The following is a 22767-nucleotide window of genomic DNA, read 5'->3' on the forward strand; positions in this document are numbered from 1 at the left end:
AATGACTATATTAATATCAGTTAACGTAGATATTAGAACAAAGAAAATTACTAGAAATAGGGGCATTAATGATAATGATAAAAGGGGCATAGGGATCCCTGGGTGGCGCAGCGGTTTGGCGCCTGCCTTTGGCCCAGGGCGTGATCCTGGAGGCCTGGGATCGAATCCCACATCGGGCTCCCGGTGCATGGAGCCTGCTTCTCCCTCTGCCTATGTCTCTGCCTCTCTCTCTCTCTCTCTCTCTCTATCATAAATTAAAAAAAAATTAAAAGGGGCATAATGATAAATGGGTTATTAGTTCATCAAGAGGACAGCAATCCTAAATGTGTATTTACCAAATAACAGAGCTGAAAAATATATAGGAAAAACTGTCCAAAATGAAGAGAAATCGGCAAATCTATAATTATAGTTGGAGACTTTACTGTCCCTCTGTCAATAATTAATAGATAGAACCTCTAGGCAGAAAATTAGCAAATAAAGAATTCAACGCCATCAACAACTGGAACTAATAGACATTTATAAAACATTCCACTCAACAACAGCAGAATACACACTCTTTTTAATGGACTGTATATATCAAGAAAGACCATATACCTTGGACCATAAAACAAATCTCAACAGATTTAAGTGAATTAAAATCATTGTATGTTTTTCAACAATGGTAGAATTAAGTTAGAAGTCAGTAACAATAACATAACTGGAAAACCACCAAGCACTTGCAAAACACAGAATACACTTAAATAATCCATGAGTCATAGAGGAGACCTCAAGGAAAATTGATAAAAACAACAAAACACTTCGAAATGAATGAAAATATATAAAAAATTTTGAGACACAGCTGAAACATTTCTGAGAGGGGAACTTAAAGTACTAAATGCTCACCTTACTAAGATGCTTACATTGGTAAGAAAGAGGAGAAGTTTTGAATCCAGTTTTGAAGCTTTCGGCTAACCTGGAAAAACAAGAGCAAAAGAAACCTAAAGTAAGGAGGAAGGACAGAATCAATGAAACTGATATTAGGAAAATGAGAGAAAATTAGTGAAACACAGAGCTAATTCTTTGGAAAGATCAATACAGAAGACCAACAGGAAAAAAGACAAAAATTTACAGTATTAGAAATGAAATGAGTACTACTATGGATCATACACATATCAAAAGGCTAATAAGAGACTGCAACAACAAACTGCTCTGCACACATAAATTTGATAAATAAATCAATACTTCGAAAAGCACAAACTATAATTCATCCAGTATGAATTAGGTAATTTGAATAAGCCCTATAACCGTTAAGCTATCAAATTCATAATTAAAAATTTCTCAAAAATGAAGTCTCCCACACTGGGATGATTTCACTAGAGCCTTGTATCAAACATTTTAGAACAGTGAGCACCAATTCTACACAATCTTTTTTCAAAAAATAGAAAAGGAGGGAAGCCTTCCCAATTTAATTTATTAAGTTAGCTTATCCTGATACTAAACCAGACAAAAAAGTTAAAGCAAAACTGACCAAGCCAGTATCTTTAATTCATATAGGATGAGAAAATCCTTACAATATCAGTAGACAGAATTAAACAGTATGTGAAAGAATTATATACCATGATCCAGTAGGGTTCATTTCAGGTATTCAAAACTGGTCAATATTTAAAAATCAGTTCGAGTAATCTACCATATTAATAGGCAAAAGAAGAAAATTCACACCATCACATCGTTGGACTCAGGAAAAACACTGGACAAAATTCAGTATCTACTCATGATAAAAAAAAAAAAAAAACAAACTCAGAAAACTGAAAGTAGAGGGTAATTTTCTCAACTTAATAAAGAACATGATCCAAAAGCCTAGCTAACATAATATTTCATGGTGGAAGACTAAATGCTTTCCCCCTAGATTAAGTTTGTTTCTAAGCAAGGATTTCTGTCTGCTTTCACCACTCTTAATCAATATAGTACTGGAAGTCCTAGTCAGTACAATAAAGGAAGAAGAAGAAATAAGAACATTCCAATTAAAGGAAGAAATGAATTTGCCTCCCCCCCCTTTTTAGGTAACACTTTTTTTTAATGTAGAAAGTCCCAAGGCACCTACAAAAAAAATATGTAGAATAAGTCAGTTTAGCAAGCTAGCAGGATATGAGATAAACATACAAAAATTAGTTACATTTCAAAATACTAGCAAGGGTAGCCTGGGTGGCTGAGCAGTTTAGCGCCGCCTTCAGCCCAGGGCGTGATCCTGGAGACCCGGGATCGAGTCCCACATCGGGCTCCCTGCATGGAGCCTGCTTCTCCTCTGCCTGTGTCTCTGCCTCTCTCTCTCTCTCTCTTTCTCTCTGTCTCTCATGAATAAATAAAATCTTTTAAAAAAATTAAAAAAAAAACTAACAAATAACATGTGGAAAATGGCATTCAAAATACAATACCCATGGGGCAGTCCAGGTGGCTCAGTGGTTTAGCGCCACCTCATCCCAGGGCGTGATCCTGGAGATCCAGGATCGAGTCCCACGTCAGGCTCCTTGCATGGAGCCTGCTTCTCCCTCTGCCTGTGTCTCTGCCTCTCTCTCTCTCTCTCTCTCTCTCTCTCTCTGTCTCTCATAAATAAATAAAATCTTAAGAAAAAAATACAATACCATTTACAAACATGGGGGGGGAACGCTTTAGGAGTAAATCTAACAAAATATGTATAGGACTTATTGTACAAGAAACAACTAATTCTGAAAAGAATATTTCAATAAATGGAAAGACAGTGTGTTCATTGATTAGAAGATTCAACATAGTAAAAATGTTGGTTTTCCTCAGTATTACAGTTTTAATATACCCTTCTCAAAATAATGGCAAGATTTTTTGATGATATAAACAAGCTCATTCTAAAATTTATGAAGAAGCCAAGGGAATAAAAATACCTAGACTTAGGTTGCCTGAGTAACTTAGTTTTAGTGTCTGCCTTTGGCTCAGGTCATGACCCCAGGGTTGTGGGACAGAATCCCATGTCCGGCTCCCTGTTCTGCAGGGAGTCTGCTTCTCACTCTGCACCCCCCCCACACACACACACTAGTTCTCTCAATCTCTCTCTCTCTCTCTCTCTCTCTCTCTCTCTCTCAAATAACTCTTTAAAAACAAATAGCTAGACTTGTGAAGAGAGTTTTGGGAAAAGAATAAAGTGGGAAGAATCAGTCTACCTGATACAACTTACAAATTACAGAGCTACAGTAACCAAGACTGGGTGGTGGTGGTAGAGAGGTAGACACATAGATAAATAGGACAGAACAGAAAGCTGAGAAATAGATTTGCACAAATATGCCCCAATGGATTTTTGAGAAAGGCCCAAAAGTGATTCAGTGAAGAAGGATGGCCTTTTCAACAAATAGTGATGGTATAATTGGGCAACTATATGCACAAAAGTGAACCTCTACTTAAACCTTACACCTCTACACAAAAAATTTGCTCAAAATGGATATTTTAAATGTAAAGTTACAACCTTATTTTTCTTTTTTTTAAGGATTTTATTTATTCATTCATGAAAGACACAAAGAGGCAGAGACACAGGCAGAGGGAGGAGAAGCAGGCTCCATGCATGGAGCCCGATGGTGGAACTCAATCCTGGGAATCCAGGATCATGCCCTGAGCCCAAGGCAGACAAGTGCTGCCTTTGGCCCAGGGCCTGATGCTGGAGACCCGGGATCGAGTCCCGCATCGGGCTCCCTGCATGGAGCCTGCTTCTCTCTCTGCCTGTGTCTCTGCCTCTCTCTCTCTCTGTGTGTCTCGTGAATGAATAAATAAAATTTTTTTTAAAAAAATAGGAAAAAGTCTTCCAGATCTAGGGTTAAGCAGTGAGATCTTAGATTTGATACCAAAAGTACAGTCCGCAAAGGGAGAAGTTGCAAGTTGCATCTCATCAAAGTTAAAACATTTACTCTCTGAAAGCCCAGGGAAAGAGGATAAAAAGAGGAGCTACAGACTTCAAGAATGTATGTGCAAACCATATATCTGACGAGATGATATCTAGAATATATAAAGAAGCCTCAAAACACAGTAGTTAAAACCCACAATCCATTTGGACAATTGGCAAAAGACAGTATTTCATCAAAGAGGATATACAGGTGTCAAGAAAATACAGGAAAAGGTGTTCACTATCACTAAGGGAATTGCAAATTCAAGCCACAATGAGGGTGATACTCTACCTACAGAATGGCTAAAATAAATAATGACAGCACAGAAAGCTGGTAACAATGTGAAGAAAATAGATCACTCAAATATTTTATGGGAATGTGAAATGTTACAGGGAATTTTTTGTAAAACTAATATACACTTACTGTAAACCCCAGCAATTGTCCTGTTGGTTGCTTTATCTAAGAGTAATGAAAATTCATGTTCACGTGAAAACCTATAAGCCAGTGTCCATAGCATCTTTATTTTTAGTATCCACAAACTGGAATCAGCCTAGATGCCCTTCAGTAAGTGAATGGTTTAATAAACTTTAGTACATACAAACCATAGATACTACCCAGCAACAAAAAAGAACAAACTATTGATACACACTAAACTGGAATGAATCTCTAGAGAATTATGCTGAGTGAAAAAAAGCCAATCCCAAAAGGTTATATATGATATGATTCTATTTATATAACATTTTTGGTTGGCAGAAATTTAGAATTGGGGGCAGATTAATCAAAGCTTATAGGTTTAATAGGGCCAGGGGAAGGACAGAGGCTGGGAAATGGGATCCTTGTATAGAAACTGTTGAGTCTCTTGACTATGGTAGTGAATACTGAACCTATACAGGGGATAAATTGTATAGAACTTAATACACATGTATAGACAAAGGAGTACATTAAAAGTGGAAAAACCTGAATAAGATAATGTAGATTATATCAATGTCAATACCTTGATTGTAATATACTATAGTTTTGCAAAATGTTACCATTGAAGGAAATGGGTGTACAAGGGATTGTATATTATTTTCTATCATTGTGAATTTATAATCATCTCGAAAATTGCGATTAGAAAAAGTGAATGGCTTAGGAAAAAGTTCTTTTCCTAATTAAAACAAAACAAAAAGTATATATCCTGGGAAGATAGTTGAGCATATCTGTAAGGAAGACCTGTTACTTTATATAAATAGCACATGATTGCTATGTACATTAAACTCAATTAGGAAGTAGTTACCAGTGGCAGTTCTGATTTATCTTTTTTCTTTGTTCGATTTTAAAATAAAGTATCCTATTTTAGCACCCATCTCCTCATTCAAAATAGACACCAAATGATGAGAGAAGAATTTTATATACAGGTTAAGAGTTAAAAAAAGAAAAAGGAGAATTCATAGTGCCATTCCTTGGGTACGCATTATAATTGCATTGTGTCTAGATTTTCTGCATTAACTATGAAATTGTAATAACTCATGTTAGAATTTTCTGTGTTCTCTTCTGAACTCTGAAAATTATAATCTAAAAACATGCAAATTAGGTTTTAAATAATAGTGAGGAGTAAGCTCTAGAAAATAAATCTATTATCTTCACTCTGGAATGATGAAAAACAGCCATAGTCAACCCAAAGCTAGTTTAGAAGCACGATACATGAGTAATTTAACATACTTAAGAGGATAGCTGTTGGTAACCAGAGCAAAATTTTTTGTGTATATTAATCATGGTACAGTATTTGTAGTATTTTGTTCCATTTTTATGATCCATAGTTTATTTTCTTTAATATGTAAAATATAGTTTGGCATGATGTTTCATAATCTCCTACATCACATTAAGGTGAAGATAAATACATACAGCCACGTTAGCCCATCATTTATATAATTTATTTGTTCAGTGGGAGATGAATTGAAGCTAATTTTTATAACTGTCTAATCTTATTTATAATTAACCTGGAGCCATCTTGTTAAAAAGTGAATTAGGAAGCCACAGAAAATTATTATTATATAATTTTAACTGGCTTCTGGATTTGGAGGATAATGGTGGCTGCCTGAATCTGTATAGCTCTACACACTCTACCCCCAAAACCATAGACTAAAAGGAATACAGATAAAACCCAGGTAACCCATAAATTCTGCATTACTAGGAGACTAAGTACCCTAAACTTCAAATTACCTGTAAATAGCAAAATAATCACCACGTTCAACAGTGGAAAGCCTTTGAAACTATGAAATAGAGAAGAGATCGAAGGACGTAACAGAACAAAGACAAAACTCACCTTCAAAATGAGAAGGTACGATAGTACATGCCAAAAGAGTGAGTGCCAAATGGGACTCGGGTAGTTTATAGCACCAGCTACAGGGAAGGAGTTCTAGAGTGAGAAGAGGAATTTTGCCTTTGGGAGAGAAGTAGAGAAGCATGATGCATCTAGATGAGTCATAGTGGTCAAGAGAAAACAAGGACAAAGAGAAAAATTAAGTTTCCTGCAGAATGAAAGAAGACTTCAAGCTCTCCACTCCCATTACCCATTTAAGAACCTTTGCTTCACTAAGTTGATAAAAGTTTGAGGTACTCTCAAAATAAAGAATGCTGTCCACAAAATGTTGAGGTGGGTGGGGGAATCACATTTACACAGCACGGTTGTTAAAAGAAAACAAAGTATGTGTTAAAGCATTTCAGCTGATGAAAATCTACCCTGCTTAAAAAAAGAAAAAAGCTCTCAGGAAAATAACCACACATAAGAATACTGTAACACAGTACTCTAGACTAAATGAAATATTCTCAAAATAAAACTTGTTATCCAAAAATTTAAGGAGAGAAATTCAAAAAAAAGGAAGTACATTATGAATTGATCAAGCTCAGGAAAGAAATTGAAGAAAAAGACAAAACTATGAAATGAAGAATAAACTATAAAATGTTCAAGAGACTAGAACAGAATGGAAATCTAGAAGGGATATAGAATGAAAATGAAAGGAAAGTAAAAAGGACCTCAGAGAAAATGACTGAAAGGGAAGACTGGCAAAGGATGTCCAAGGAGTCTGAAGATTAAAACCATAACAGTAGAACAAAACTTAGGAACTACAAGTCAAGTAAAGTTTCTGGGAATAAGGGAAATTTCAGTCTACCTTTTGAAGGACCTACCATGTACTTGGAAAAACTAATGTAGAATACTCAACTCAGACATATTTTGGTAAACTGTTCAACTTTAAGTTAAACTGGGCTGGCATCATACTTCTGAAGAGCAGCATGCAAATCTGGCAACAGGATAGTAATTTCCAGAAACTCAAGAAAGTACGGGCCAAGGATTTGACACCTAGCCGAGTTTTTCTTTAATTATGGTGGCAATGATTAATTCCATTCTTGAACATGACTTACTGAATATTGTATCCATGAGCCTTCTTGAGTTTATTAGGGGATAAGCTCTAGCCACTGAAGAGATAGATCCCTGGGGAAGCTTCAGCAAAAGGACTATGAGCACTTAATATATTAAATTATAGAAACAAAGACTAAATGAACAAAGATAGGGACATAAGTAGAGAATAGTATATGTTAGAGTAGGAATATCATTCAAAAAAATGGAATGGGGAAAGTAAGTGAAAGAATGAGATCATAGACTGCTGAATGAGTAGGAGACAAAGGATAGCATTTAGTAAACCAGACACTAAAACCTTAAGTAAGAAAAAGGGAGAAAATGAAGATTAAGGGCATTAACAAAAGTATAAATTCATGAGAACAAAATTCTAACCTTTCTAAATACCAAAGGAAAATATAAAAGGTGTAGCAAAATTGTATATTGGAGACATATTGTATTGGAGATAACACAGTAAATATTACTCAATACACAGTAATTATAATAAATTAATTTTGATGAAACAAAACAATGTCATAGCAAATATGAATGTGCTTAAGTTTCCTTACTAAAAAATGATTTTCAAGATGGTACATAAAACATATTAAAAATTGATTTAAGCAAGTATCCATTAGTGGATGCTAAATCTAGGGTGGAAAGTTTAAGACACAGAATTTTTGCATGGTCTCTAAATACCTCCTTTCAGATTGCATATTAGCTGGAAGGATAAAAGAGTATGTAGTGGAGAAGCTGGATAACACTTTGACCAGGTGGTTGAAGTTCATATCACCATAGGGAGGTTGGAGATATTATGGCCTGTGACGGTGATACCTCAGGACACATCATAACTTAAATGGTAGTCTAGCAAGGAATACATAGAACTTGAACCTAATTATGAGGAACATCAGACAAACCTAAATTGCAGACATTTTATAAATAACTGGGCTCCTCCAAAAACCATTTATGCCCTGAAAGGAAGAAAGGCTTTGAAACTGTTCCAGACAAAATGAATCTGAAGAGATGGCCAAATGTAATCTGTGATCCTGGATTCAGTTCTGTATTGGATGGGGAGAAATGCATTATTAGGATTGGGACAATTGACAGAATTGCAATATGGCAAAAGTACTTTTTATCAGTGGTAAATTTTCCTGAGTTTGATAACTCTAGTATTTATGTAAGAATAGTCTTCCTCCTAAAAAATCACATAGAACTATTAAGAGGGAAAGCATGATATGTAAACCTACTCTCACATGCTTTAGAAAAATATATGATGTGTGTGAGGGTGGTAGAATGATAAAGCAAGGGTAACAAAATATTAAAAGTTGGTGAGTCTGAGTAAATTATGAGAGTTTTCTTTAAACTTTTCTCTGAGTTTTAACTTAAAAAATTAGAAAAAGTGCTAGCTATGAACTGTAGCCAGAGACCAGTACACATCACACAGTTAAGTAGAATTTGAGTTCCATGATTGTCTCACTCTACACACCTCCCCTTGTTTTAAGATATTGAGTGTTTCAGTTTCTATGTGGAAAGCATGACTAATTTGATATCAGCCTATGCTAAGCTATATGATTTCTCTTCAAGCTTTTTCTGTGTTGCATTTTTACAGGATTTGCCTTTTTCATGCTTAAAATATACTTTAAAGAAAAAAAATCATTCTGAATGTGCCCCTTTCTGTGACCTCCAGTAAAATGCTTGGCCATGTGGGAAGAACCCCACTCTTTGATTCTCCTTCTCCTACCCCCCGCCCCTTGCTTCCTTGGATTTCTGAGAACAAAATAGGAGATGGGAGAGGTTAGAGGCATTTTAAAATCTTTTCATATTTTTTATTCTTATCCCAGAATGAACTGTATGTGGATAGTAGTTTTATTAGTATTGTCAGCTATTTTATGTTTTGCCAGGTCAAGCTCCTTTATCTTTTGAGAACAACATGTTCTGAATCAAAAGAAAAATATTTGAAGATATTTTGTCTTAATGATACAATTTTTTTCTTTGTATATAGTAAATGTGGTCAGTTCTGATTAGACCAAGTGTGAAGCGATCACAACAAATGAAACTGGAGATTATACAGTCCAACCTTAATTGTCGTATTAATGACAATTTATTTTTTATTGTGAAAAATCAGTGATTAAAAATTAAAAACTTTGGGCAGCCCCGGTGGCACAACGGGTTAGCGCCGCCTGCAGCCCAGGGTGTGATCCTGGAGACCCGAGATCGAGTCCCACAGTGGGTTCCCTGTGTGGAGCCTGCTTCTCCTTCCCTCTGCCGTTTCTCTACCCCCGCCTCTCTCTCTCTCTGTGTCTCTCATGAATAAATAAAATCTTTACCAAAAAAATTAAAAATTTTATGCCCACTGATTCTTCACCAGTATTCATACTAAGTTTCTTGCTCCTGTCTTAAGGCTGTATGGAGAAAAGAGAACCATGTGGTTCCACTAGGTGAACAGTCCAGGAGCTCATACATTTTCAAATGGAACAGTATCTGACATGCAGGGAGAAAGCTACCCAGTGTTTTCCAGTCTTTAGTGCAGTAGCAAATTATGGACTGATGCTAAATATGGTGGTAAATGATGGTTATTAGATTTTTTTTTTTTAGTGTATGGATAGTTTGAATTCAGAGTTCTCTGTTATTTATTGTACAGTTTATAAATGTCACCTTTTACAAGAAGATTGAAGTGATGCATGTAACTGCTTCTCTAAGAAGTATAGAATTTTTAATCTAAAGGCAGGATTTTTTTTTTTAAGATTTTATTTATTCATGGGAGAGAGAGAGAGGCAGAGACATAGGCAGAGGGAGAAGCAGGTCCCATGCAAGGAGCCTGACGTGGGACTTGATCCTGGGACTCTAGGATCATGCCCTGGGCCTAAGGCAGGTGCCAAACTGCTGAGCCACCCAGAGATCCCCTAAAGGCAGGATTCTTATTAGATTATTTAGCCAATTCCACAATGTAAAGTCCATAAAAATTAGGTAGCGGTAACTGTGATGTGCAGTATTAGGAAAGACAGATTTTGTGCAGAATTAAGGCAATTATTTTGTTGCTCAGTTTTTATAATGACATTATGTTGCTGTTGATTTTTTTTTTCCTTTTTGCATTTTGAGTTCCTAATTTTCTAGCCATTCTACTTCTAAGTATTTTGATAATTGGAAAATTTTTACATTCAGGGCTTTGTCATTAATATTATAACACTTTTTAAGTAATTATAAAACAATTTTTTTTCTTACTAGGAAGAAGCACTGCATGCATTTATTCAGCCAGAGATCCTGGATGGCCCAAATCAGTACTTTTGTGAACGTTGTAAGAAGAAATGTGATGCACGAAAGGTAGATGCCATGTAGAAATTAATACTAAACTATCTGAGATTATATTCAATATTCAATAGGTCCCTTTTTTTTTTAGGGTCTTCGGTTTTTGCATTTCCCTTATCTGCTCACCTTACAGTTGAAAAGGTTTGATTTTGATTATACAACCATGCACAGGATTAAATTGAATGATCGGATGACATTCCCTGAAGAGCTAGATATGAGTACGTTTATTGACGTTGAAGATGAGGTAAGATACTTATTCATATTTTTTTGTTAAAAAACATTAGTCAATTCATTTTGATTGATCATGTGTTTAAAAGAGCTATTTGGGGTAAAACACCGGTAGTGTTTAGAGTGTCTTCTTGATAGAAGATATTCCTTTCCTCCCGTATTTTATAATGCCAAGTTCTATAAAAAGATCTAGATTTGTATAAGCTTTTTTGTCCACCATAAATTATATGTATGATATTCTTTTTTGATCAGAATAACTTACGATATTCTTTGAAAAGATAAAAAGGATCTCAAACTCTGGAATTATTTCTTTAAATATGAGCGATAATCTTAGATTTATAATTTAATTAGCAAAACAAACCAATCTAGAGGTGGGCTGCACTGTGCTTCTGGTATGTAGTAAACAGAACACATGTCAGTGAAAAAATGAGCAAATTGGGTAGTATGGCCTCTATTTCTTGTATTTATCTTAGTGTCTTTTTCAAGGACTACTAACTTTTTCAAGTTAAAGTTTGCCACCTCTTAAATAGGCCAGGCTAGAAAGCTAGAAAATAAAGGCATTTTGTCTGTTTTCCCTTTTTAGTTAGTTTTTTAGTTAAAACGTTAAATATTTTGAGAATGGGAATTTGAAGGACACCAGTAATGCTTATCATTTTCTTCTACTCATTAACCCCCCCCCCCCCATGTTTTCTGGTTCCCCTAACCTTATTCAGTAGAAGATTCTTAATGTCCCACTCTATTTGGAAACTTCTGATTTCATTATAGATTGTAAATTATAATTACAATCACTGGACATAGTTGTTAGTGATAAATCTTTATATTTTTCAAAACCATCATGAGTCGTTAGTTTCTGATCGGACCTGATCACTGTAGTTATAAAAATACCTCTTTTCAAAAGCTCAGAAATGAGCTTAATTAAGTTTAGTTAGTGCTGTTAAGTATTAAGAGATAATGTAGTATAGAAAAGCAACCTTTCTGAGCCTTACTTTCTCTGTTAAGTAAGGACAATAATTGCTTTGTATGGCTTTTATAAAAAGAGAACTCTTTAAATAAAGTAGACGTTCATGGAGTGGTATCTATGACCAGGTTTACATTTTGAAACATTTAATTTAAAATAGTATTTCCAGGGCTCCTGGATGGCTCAGTTGGTTGGGCATCTGCCGTCAGCTTTGGGTCATGATCCCGGGATCCTGGGATCAAGCCCCACATCAGGCTCCCTGCTCGGTGGGGAGTCTGCTTCTCCCTCTGCCTCTCCCCCAGCTAGTGCTCTCTCCCTCACACACACTCTCTCAAATAAAAAAATAAAATCTTTAAAAAATAAAATAGTATTTCCAACAGTTGTGCTTAAGCTAAGGACTCTCTGCAAAGTATATACCAGGTTTAAAGTAGACATAGTCTTTATAGGAGTCCACACAAACAGAGATCAGTCAGGATTGGATTGGTTTTTCTATATGTACCTAATATATTTCTTGTAAAAGGAGATCTACAAATAAAGATAACCTAGATATAATTTGACAGGAACTTTTAGGAAGTTCTAGGTGCATTTGTTGGGAGAAGAGATGTTCCAGCCTCGAGGAAGGTCAGGAATGATCTCTTTGGACTTAGTGTAGAGTTCTAGAGTGGGTTTTCACTTTGAACCAAACTTTATTGAGGAGTGAAGACTATATTATATGTTAGATGCAATCCATACAACAAAGTTCTTGGCAAAAAGTTGGTGCTTATTATTATATATTGCTTAGTTAATTTAGGAACTCCTGTACAACCTGTTAAGAGCCTACATCTTAGAGATGAATTCTCAAACTATTAAAAATATTTTAGGTATGTATATTAAAAATTTTAAAGGGGCAGGGAGTTTTTGGGGGATTTCTAAGAAGTAGAGTCCTTCAAATAAAATTTGCATGAGAGGGGTTTAAAAATCATAAAAGCACAAAAGAGTATGATTTTTTTGTTGTTATATTTCTACCTCTATGCACTAGAATATAAAGTTGTTGTGAATAGATACAATGTTGTTTTTCTTTCTAATTATCTATAATACCTACCACAGTGATAAATTGAACTTTTTGTTCAAGAAAAGAAATGATATTCTTTTGGGATTTGAGAACAAAAGCTCACTTTGGTACTTATGTTCTCTGCTTTTATTATTATTATTATTTTTGTTCTCTGCTTTTCTAGACTTTGATGAAAGACGGTAATTTAATTACTTTGCAACTATAAACATAAATGGGGTTTAATTAGAAATCTGAATCACTAATTCATTGTATTTAAATTTTAAGGATTGATGGAGATGCTTTTACAATACACTGTTTTGGCTTAATTTTACTAAAGGACTCAGAGAAGACAAATTTATTTAAAATAAATACTTTTATTAATAATATCTGAACTTACATGAAAAAGTTAGCAGGTAGACAAAATATTTTGCTGTGTATGTGTTTTCCCTTTGTTCAGCTTGTAATTGTAAGATAATTATGTTTTATTAAGAAATCCCCTCAGACGGAAAGTTGCACAGACAGCGGGGCAGAAAATGAAGGCAGTTGTCACAGTGATCAAATGAGCAATGATTTCTCGAATGATGATGGTGTTGATGAAGGGATCTGCCTTGAAAGTAATAGTGGAACTGAAAAGATTTCAAAACCTGGCCTTGAGAAGGTACCTTTTATAGTTTATGGGTTTTAGTTGAAAGAATAAAATAATCTCCTAGCCGCTGTATAATTCTGTAGCTACTGTGACCAATAAATTCTCTTTAAGAAAAGTAACTTTTGAAAGGGAATACCTTTTAAAAGATTTTCTTATGCATATATGTGATCATAATTATACTTTAGGAAAAGGTACTTATAGGCAGGGGCATGAATTTCTGAGAGGCTCAACTATAGCTATGTGACCAACCTGAGTGGTGGTACGGAAAGGGTGTTTAGTGGTCGGGAAACCACTCTGCCTTTAAAGCTGCACCTAGCCTCTAAATCTTAATATCAAAGTCTTCTCATTTAGCGAAATGAAAGTATTAGGCTAGACCTGTTGATTTAAAAAATTTTGGATGTGTACTCCTTATGAAATAGAACCAATCTTTTAGAGATGGGGGAAAGCTAAAGCCCTCAGCCTCCCTCCCCTCCCCATGACAGCCCTTAAGACACTTTAAAAAATGATATAGTTCAAGGGCCCCTAGGTGCCTCAGTGGTTGAGCATCTGTCTTTGGCTCAGGTCATGATCCCGGGGTTCTAGGATTGAGTCCTGCATTGGGACACAGGGAGCCTGCTTCTCCCTTGCCTATGTCTCTGCCTCTCTCTCTCTGTGTGTCTCTCATGAATAAATTTTTAAAAATGGTACAATTCCATGCCTCTCCCTCTGCCTGTGTGTCTGCCTCTTTCTCTGTGTCTCTCATGAATAAATAAATTTTTAAAAAATGATATAGTTCCATGGATTATAATTTGACAACTACTGGACTTGATAATCTGTCATAAAATCTTTTATGTCACTGTGTTAGTGATTTTTAAAGATTTTATCAAACTATTTCTTTCGTATTCATATAATCTGCTTTACTGAGGGGAGAGTTATAGGTCAGGTATCTTCAGCATGTGTGAATTGTGAATCACTAGCCTGAAGACTGATCAGTAGTTCAAGTCTTGCAGAGTCCTATTAACAGTATTTAAGAATGGCATTTCTCTTACATAAATCTATTTTTAGACCAAGACCATTATTCTAACTACTATTGTCATTATCCTTTACTTTCTAAAATTATCTGTTTCAGGGCATATAGGTAGGTGATCATGAATTGCTATGTATGAATAACGTTATGGACACATCATAGCTTAGTATAAAGAACATTGTATCAAGTATGGATTGGCAAATGATTCCCTGCCTGTTTTTCTACATAAACAGTTATGTCTGGGGTGTTTTGTTTTGTTTTGTCTTTTGGGTTTGTTTGTTTTTTTTTTTTGGTCTTACTGCTAAGTAAGACTTCTTACACAGTATTGAATAAGAGTGGTAAGAGAGGACATTCTTGCCTTGTTTCCAGTCTTAGGAGGAAAGTGTTCAGTTTCTCACCATCAAGTGTGACGTATTCCTAAGTTTATTTGTAGGTATTCTTTATCAGGTTGAGGTTTCCCTCTTCCTAGTTTCTTTAGAGTTTTTATAATGAATATAACTATTGGATTTTGTGGAATTATTTTTCTGTCGATTGATAGGATCATGTAATTTTTCTTCTTTAGCCTATATTACATAGATTGATTTTCTAATGTTGAACTATCTCTGCATACTTGAGAAACCAGTAGATCACTGTATCACAGATATTACATAAATACATACAGATATAACATAAATACATTAGATGTTCCAAATCATTTTGTCACTCAGCTCTTTTACAAAGAAAATAGAATAATCTTACTTGAATAAAAACAACTATGTTATTTGGGACTTCTTCATCTTGACTGTACATATCAGAACAGTCTTCCATTTAGCACCTGCTTCTAAAATTTCAGACTATTGTTTTCTTACATAAATAACATTGTATTTCAGATGTACATAGTTCCAGAGGTTATAACATAAGTAAAATGTGAAGGAATGCACTGAAAGAAACTGTCTTATATGAAATTATGTGGTGACTTGCCATTTTAATGATCTAAGAGAAAAGTGTACCTACAATAAATAGCTAAGACAGCCAACATGTTATTTTATTTTGTATTAATAGATAATAGGAAATATACAAATAAAGGTTTTATATTTTTCCTCTTTTGAGTTACTTTTATTTTTCCCCCCTCAGAATTCCTTGATCTATGAGCTCTTCTCCGTTATGGTTCATTCAGGGAGTGCTGCTGGTGGCCATTATTATGCTTGTATAAAGTCCTTCAGTGATGAACAGTGGTACAGCTTCAATGATCAACATGTCAGCAGGGTAAGGAGGGTTTTTTTTTTTTTTTTAAGATTATTCTGAAAGACAGGAGTAGAGATGTTTCTAATTAAAAGCAGGGTTTATTAAAAATGGGAGACTTTGTCCAGTGAAGCGTTTTAAGACACATGCTAAGTCAGTCTTTTGTTTTGGTTTTCAGTGAATATCCTAGTTTGTGTTCATAATTACTTCTTTTGTTTTGTTTGAGGCTTGATGAGTGTTTCCAGAGATAGACTCCCCCCTCCCTTTTTTTTCTCTCTGAGCTGTCATGCAGGCTACCTGTTGAGGAGCACTAGACCTGATTGGTAGCGGCCACTGATTGTGATTAGATTTTGTGAATTGGTAGTTGTGTGGTCCATTTAACTGAGGTTAAAAATCGGCTTACCTGTTGACACAGAGGTGATAGTATTATAAACTTTACAGAAAGGCAAATAATGTAATAACTTTTTAGATAACACAAGAGGACATTAAGAAAACACATGGTGGATCTTCAGGAAGCAGAGGATATTACTCAAGTGCTTTTGCAAGGTAAATAACTTCCTAATTTGTACTGCTTATAAATTAGAATTAATTACAGCTTCTCAACATTTTTTTTTTTAACCATGAAAGAGGTTTAACCTAGGGGTCAGCAAGCTATAACTCAAGGACCAAACCATGCCTGCCTCCAGTTTTTGGAAATAAAGTTTTATTGGAACACCAGTGTACTCATTTGTTAAGTATTGTGTGCTGATCTTTTCCTTTAACCACAGAGTTAAATAACTGCAACACAGAAATATGGCCCAGAAAAAATTTGCTGACTCCTAACTCAGTTATATTAATTGTTATAAGACAGAAGTTTTTCAAAGAGGAGATGTGGAAATCTCATAAATTCATTGCTAAGAACAAAGTACATTTTTCCTTTTTTTCTAGAATATTTTAAGCTTGAACCTACGAACAGTTATATGGTGTTCTAGTTGTTTGAAATAACAAAAAACTATTTAAAAAAAATATTGGTGCTAGGAAATGGAACCTTTACATCTCCATTTTGTTGACATTAATTTTTTTATATTTCTACTAGCTCCACAAATGCATATATGCTGATATATAGACTGAAGGATCCAGCACGAAATGCAAGTATGTCAATATGCAGTTATTTGATTTTAATCTGTACTAATTTCTCCTTGCAAGTTTTGCAAACCTTAGATAACTACTTTTATCTTTATTTTTTTATTTTTATCTGTTCATGATAGAGAGAGAAGCAGAGACACAGGCAGAGGGAGAAGCAGGCTCCATGCTAGGAGCCTAATGCAGGACTCAATCCCGGGACTCCTGGATCATGCCCTGGGCCAAAGGCAGGCACTAAACCGCTGAGCCACCCAGGGATCCCTGATAACTACTTTTAAATGATAGGATGATTAAGTTTTTTTATGCCCAGAAAAATTAATTATAAAGACTGTCATGAGGGACCCCTGGGTGGCTCAACAGTTGAGTGTCCGCCTTAGTCCCGGGTCTGACAGTTGAGTCCCCCCAGGGAACCTGCTTCTTTCTCTATGTCTCTGCCTCTCTCTGTGTGTCTCTCATGAATACATAAATAAAATCTTAAAAAAAAAAAAAAAAAAAGCCAAAAACTAAAAGACTGTCATGAGATAATACCAAGTGGCAAAAACACTTGGAAAAAAGTTGAAATGTTTTTTAATACACTAAGAGACAAACTCTACATTAAAAAATTAGATATTTATTTACAGTAAGTATATTCAGTGATAACCCCTAGACCTGTGTAACAGTCATAATTTGCCATCTAGATGGCGTAGAGCTAGTTATTTAATTTTTCTAAATCTTAATTTCCACATCTGTAAAATGGGATTACAGTATTTTATAGGATTGTAATGAAAAGTTAAATGAGATAACAATATTTTTGTTACACCTGGTACATAGTAAAAACTCAAAATTAGCTATTATTTTAATTATAAGTTTTTGGGGTACTTTTGGGGTACATAAAGTTTTATGATTCTAGTATGTATCCTTTATTGTGTTTTAATTATATTGAGAATCCTCGAAATAATCCTGTATACACAGAATGCAGGTTTTCTTTTTTTCTCCTTTTTTATTTTTAATTAAAAAAATCGCAGTTTCCCTTTTTTCTTAATGCCAACTTCTGACTGAAGCAGTATTGCAAATAAGTACGGATGTGTGAGTGTACCTATAGATATATACACAAATGGTATGTTAACTCACATTTTTTTCACAATTGTTATAATCATTGTCCTTAATTTCAACATATTTCCCTTGTTTAGCAACTACCATACTGTAAAATTTATTTTAGGTAGTGCGATGTTTTGTTTACATTTTTGTAAACTCATTATGTTTTAAATTCAGTTGGTCAAGGCTTAGGACTTAATTTATCTTTTCACTAGTGATAATTCAGAGTCTGGAGTCTGTCATATAGTGACTGTTTAATAATTTACTATAAAATTAATGGAGTTGTGAAAAAGGAAATTATAACAAGAAGTCATTTCAAAACAGATTTCAGAGTAGTCATTCTGACTTTACAGATAAAATAATAATACTCCACGGATAAACTTGTCCAAAGTCATAGCTTCCTGGAGGTAGAGCCAGGATTGTAGTTTGTGTGTTCTCTGTAGCACCCAGCATTCCACAGGTTTCCCTTCATTAGGTCAGTAACATAGCTTTCCTTGATTACTCCCCTTAAGCTGTAGTTTTGTGATGAAGCACCAGAGGGCGCGCGGTGTATGATTTGGAGTATTTTTACAACACCTAGAGCTCATTTCTAGAAATAGTGGATTTTTACCTTCCACAGGGATGTGATTTATATATATATATAAAATATATATTTTTATATATACATATATGTATATATAACATGCATATGTATATATAACATATATGTTATATATGCATATGTTATATATACATACATACATACATACATATGTGTTGTTATCCCTATTTAATGCCTGGTAATCATTGGCTTTATTAAATAGTGTCATAATCTCATATTGTCGCTTTTAATGCTTTGAGTTACATAAAATTTTGTGGATAGAAGGTAGCTAAAAGATTGCTTTGAGAACAAAGGAAAGAGGAGTGTATTAGTGAGTAATAATAAGCAAATAGCATTTGTAATAGCAGCAGCAGCAACAATATTTATTGCATTTTATTATATTCCAGGTAATTACTCTGTGGGATAGGTGCTGAAGGTGCTAATAAGCTGAAGAAACTGTGGTCTGGACAAGTAAACTTGCCCAGGGTCACATGGTTTCATGGTGATAGCACAATTTGAAATTAGAAATGATTTTATTTCCAAGTTTCAGAGAGGCTTTTTCAATCTAAAAGTCTTAATCTTCATGTTACAGTTGTCCTGGAGCCAAGAGATACTATGGATTAAATATATGGCTTTTTAAAATATGAGACCTAACCTTATGTCATTATCAACTACCTCTTTACCCCTGTCTGGAAGAAGCTGATGTTCCAAGTTGAGAGATTGATGGAACTGAGATATATTTTGATGAGAGCAGTTATAGAAGTATATACTATGGAAACATAGTAGAACAAAATTAAGTAAAGGAAGATCAATTTTCAGTGACTCTGTCTTACCGTGTTTTTATTACAATAGAATTTCTAGAAGTAGATGAATATCCAGAACATATTAAAAACTTGGTGCAGAGAGAGAGAGAATTGGAAGAACAAGAAAAAAGACAACGAGAAATTGAGCGCAATACATGCAAGGTTAGATTTCATAATTTTACTTTGAATTAAAAAGTGCTATTGAATTTTGCTTGATTGCAATTCTCATAACAAATTCATTGAGTTGATTCTGTAGACAGTTATGCTATCATCATTAAGCAATGTAACCAACTATATTACTGTGAGGTAACTTATGGTTTTGTTTTATATGTTCATAAACACTAACATGTAGTGATAATACTCAGTGCTGGTAAGGTTACAGTGATATGAACATTATCACATTCTGCCACAAGAATAATAAACTGGTAAAAACCTTACTGCATAGAAATTGAGTAAAATTTATCAAGAGCCTTAAGCAAATTCATATATTTTTATATAATTTTCTTAAGGAAATACCTAATGAGATAACCACACATGCTATACAAACTTTGACCACAAGGACATTCATCACAATATTTTCCAAAGTAGAGAAAAATTTGAAACACCTAACTATATATCAGTAGGAGAATGATTATTTAAGTTGTGATATGTGCTTACCAAGAAATGTACAGTTGTTAAAATTAATGTTTTTTAATTCTTTTTTTAATGAGACATAGTCACTATCAATTACTGAGAAAAATAGACACAGGAGAGAATGATCTCAATTATGTTTTTTAAAAATTACAATATTTGGGGGTTCCTGGGAGGGTTGGTTAGTTAAGCAACAGACTCTTAATTTTGGCTTAGGTTGTGATCTCAGGGTCATGAGATTGAGCCCCCTGTTGGGCTCTACACTTGACTGGGAGTCTGCTGGAGATGCGCTCTCTCTTTGCCCCTCCCCCTGCCCACTCTCTTTCACTCACTCTGTCTAAAATAAGTAAATCTTTAAAATATTGCTGTATTTTGACTATTAGGATAAAAATGCTGTCTACAAAAGAATTATGTTTTGATTGATGACCTGCTGAGGTGATGATGATATTTTCCATTTTCCAGATAAAGTTATTCTGTTTGCATCCTGTGAAACAAGTAATGATGGAAAATAAATTGGAGGTTCATAAGGATAAGACATTAAAAGAGGCAGTAGAAATGGCTTATAAGGTATGTCTAATTGTCCTATTTATATCGATATCTCAGATAACAGTATTAACATTTTTTCCAAAATTATTATTAGAGTTAGTAGTAATGCAAGCACTTGCAGTTATGTTCATAGCCCATTTACAGAATCTGTCTCTCTCAAGTGTGTAGTTCATACCTCTTCTATAGAACATAGAACAGATGCATTTGAGGAATTCATTACTCTGAAAGCCAGTTCAATTTTGTAGAACAAGAATTAGAGTTAGAAACAAAAATTTTTTTGTTCCTTTCATTAATTTAGCAGATATGTATTGAGAGCCTCCCCACAATTTGCAATTATGTTACGGTTTAGATGCTATAAAGTAAATCAGTAATATATTCAGATTATTTCTTCTGATACATTAACCAGGAGAAGGAAGCAGCTATGCAGAAAGTTAGGGAAGAATATTTTAATAGAGACGACAGCATGTGTAAAAACTGAAATGAGGACTTGGCTGGCATAATCAGAAAACTGAAAAAGGGAACAGTATATTCAGAGTGGCTTGACTGAGAATAGAATAGCATGAAATCAAATTAGAGACTTTGTATGAGTAGAAGTTTGCAATTTATTCTAAGAATAATGGGAAATTATTAGGGTTTTGAAAGGCATTTAGAAAAGGAAGCATTCTTTAATCAGCTTGTTCTAAATGTCATCTGTAATACTTGACAAAAATATCTTTTGCCCATTCCATATAAATATTAACATCACTGAACTGAAACTAAAGTAATTAGTTAGGGAAAAAATGGCATACTACATCATTTCATTTATAATTTATGTGTAGAACCAATGAGAGAACTAAAGGTAGTACACAAGATAGCTGACATTGTTTCTTAAAGTGTGATTCATATTTGATTGTATGACTATTCTAATTAATGCCACTGTTCCTTACTAAACTATAAGTGATTACAATGGCAAAGAGTGTTTTGGTTTGGCTCACAATCGCATTTCTAGTACTTTACCTGGTATGCAGAAGAATCAGAATTTGGATGGGTATGTGGATGAGTAAATGAATGACCAAATAGTAAAATGGATGGATGGTTCTAGATTTACCTCATTAAAAGTAAAAATCCTTTAAACACAGTGATGGACTCTAAGTATCATCTTTGCAAAACAATAGTGAAGCCAAATGAGACTAAAATGGAGGAAACATCTTAATTAAACTGTTTTACAATTAGTGATAGCAGTAACAGTAGTTTATGTATTCCAGCAGTTTTTAATCCAGGAAGGAAAAAAATGTCTTAAAAATAAGAAGTAAAAGTTCATAAATAGTCAAATGGAAGAGAGAAATAAGTCAATCTTATGTACCAGAAAGAGAGCTCTATCTTTGGGGAGAATTGAGGGTGAATAAAGGTCAGTGGGGACACACCGCAAGGCTTACTGTTTTTCTTAAAAATCAGTAATAATAATAATAATAATCACAGACCATAAATAAGTATAAAATACTTTGAAGTAATCCCATGTGTCTCCAGGCCATTTATTTTTCACTTAAGAGATGTTGCATCCATAGTATGTCATCTACCAGTGATGTGAGCTAGGGAGAAATTGATGAAATTCCTGTGCCCTGAACCATAGGGACTCTGGAGGCTCATCTGGAAAGGGAGTTGCAGAGTGGTACATGGGAGACACCAAAATTGTGGCCTCTGTGGTGGCTCTCCGAGGCATGCTGTTCCCCTGCGCTTAGCAGAATGGTTAAACCCAAACATGTGAGCTGCCAGTTCTTCTCCAGGTTGGGTTAAACAGAAGCCTCATATTCTCACTGGTGATTCTCCCGTGTTCCAGTTTAGCGATTATAGAGCAGTAGCTTATAACACATAGATTTTTAATCTATCTAAAGTTTAGAATGTTAACTTTCTTTAAAACCAGATATGTCTTTAAAATTTGTTGGTGCATAAATTGTATGATTTGGGGGATAAGAAATAATGATTATTTAAAAATAGCATTGGCATTGTGCCTTTAACTTTGATGTCTTTGGCTTTGATGCAAATCATAAATTCATGAATTTTGTTAGGAGCTATTGGTAGTGCAGTTAAACATCAGACTAAAATACTGTATATATTTTTTTCTTGTTTCTTGGGCATTGTTTCCTTTTAGATGATGGATTTAGAAGAGGTCATACCCATGGATTGCTGTCGCCTTGTTAAATATGATGAGTTTCATGATTATCTTGAACGATCATATGAAGGAGAAGAAGATACACCAATGGGACTTCTACTAGGAGGAGTCAAGTCAACATATATGTTTGATCTGCTACTGGAGACGAGAAAGCCTGATCAAGTTTTCCAGTCTTATAAACCTGGAGGTAAAGAATTTTATGGTATTTTTAAGTTGT

At 34.5% G+C, this 22767-nt stretch overlaps 1 protein-coding gene across 3 annotated transcripts in view; it reads left to right on the forward strand.

Moving 5' to 3' along the window:
• Positions 1-22767, forward strand: part of USP47 (ubiquitin specific peptidase 47) — a 117518-nt gene that overhangs the window by 73748 nt on the left and 21003 nt on the right. For all 3 annotated transcript variants that reach the window (XM_025459494.3, XM_025459496.3, XM_025459495.3), the window contains 9 exons: positions 10477-10572; positions 10649-10801; positions 13264-13431; positions 15539-15670; positions 16116-16192; positions 16722-16777; positions 19275-19387; positions 20318-20422; positions 22530-22737. In XM_025459494.3, coding sequence (XP_025315279.1) covers positions 10477-10572; positions 10649-10801; positions 13264-13431; positions 15539-15670; positions 16116-16192; positions 16722-16777; positions 19275-19387; positions 20318-20422; positions 22530-22737 — 1108 coding nt within the window. The remainder of the gene's footprint in view (positions 1-10476; positions 10573-10648; positions 10802-13263; positions 13432-15538; positions 15671-16115; positions 16193-16721; positions 16778-19274; positions 19388-20317; positions 20423-22529; positions 22738-22767) is intronic.

Source organism: Canis lupus, chromosome 21, assembly GCF_003254725.2.
Source record: "Canis lupus dingo isolate Sandy chromosome 21, ASM325472v2, whole genome shotgun sequence".
Taxonomy (NCBI): Eukaryota; Metazoa; Chordata; class Mammalia; order Carnivora; family Canidae; genus Canis; species Canis lupus.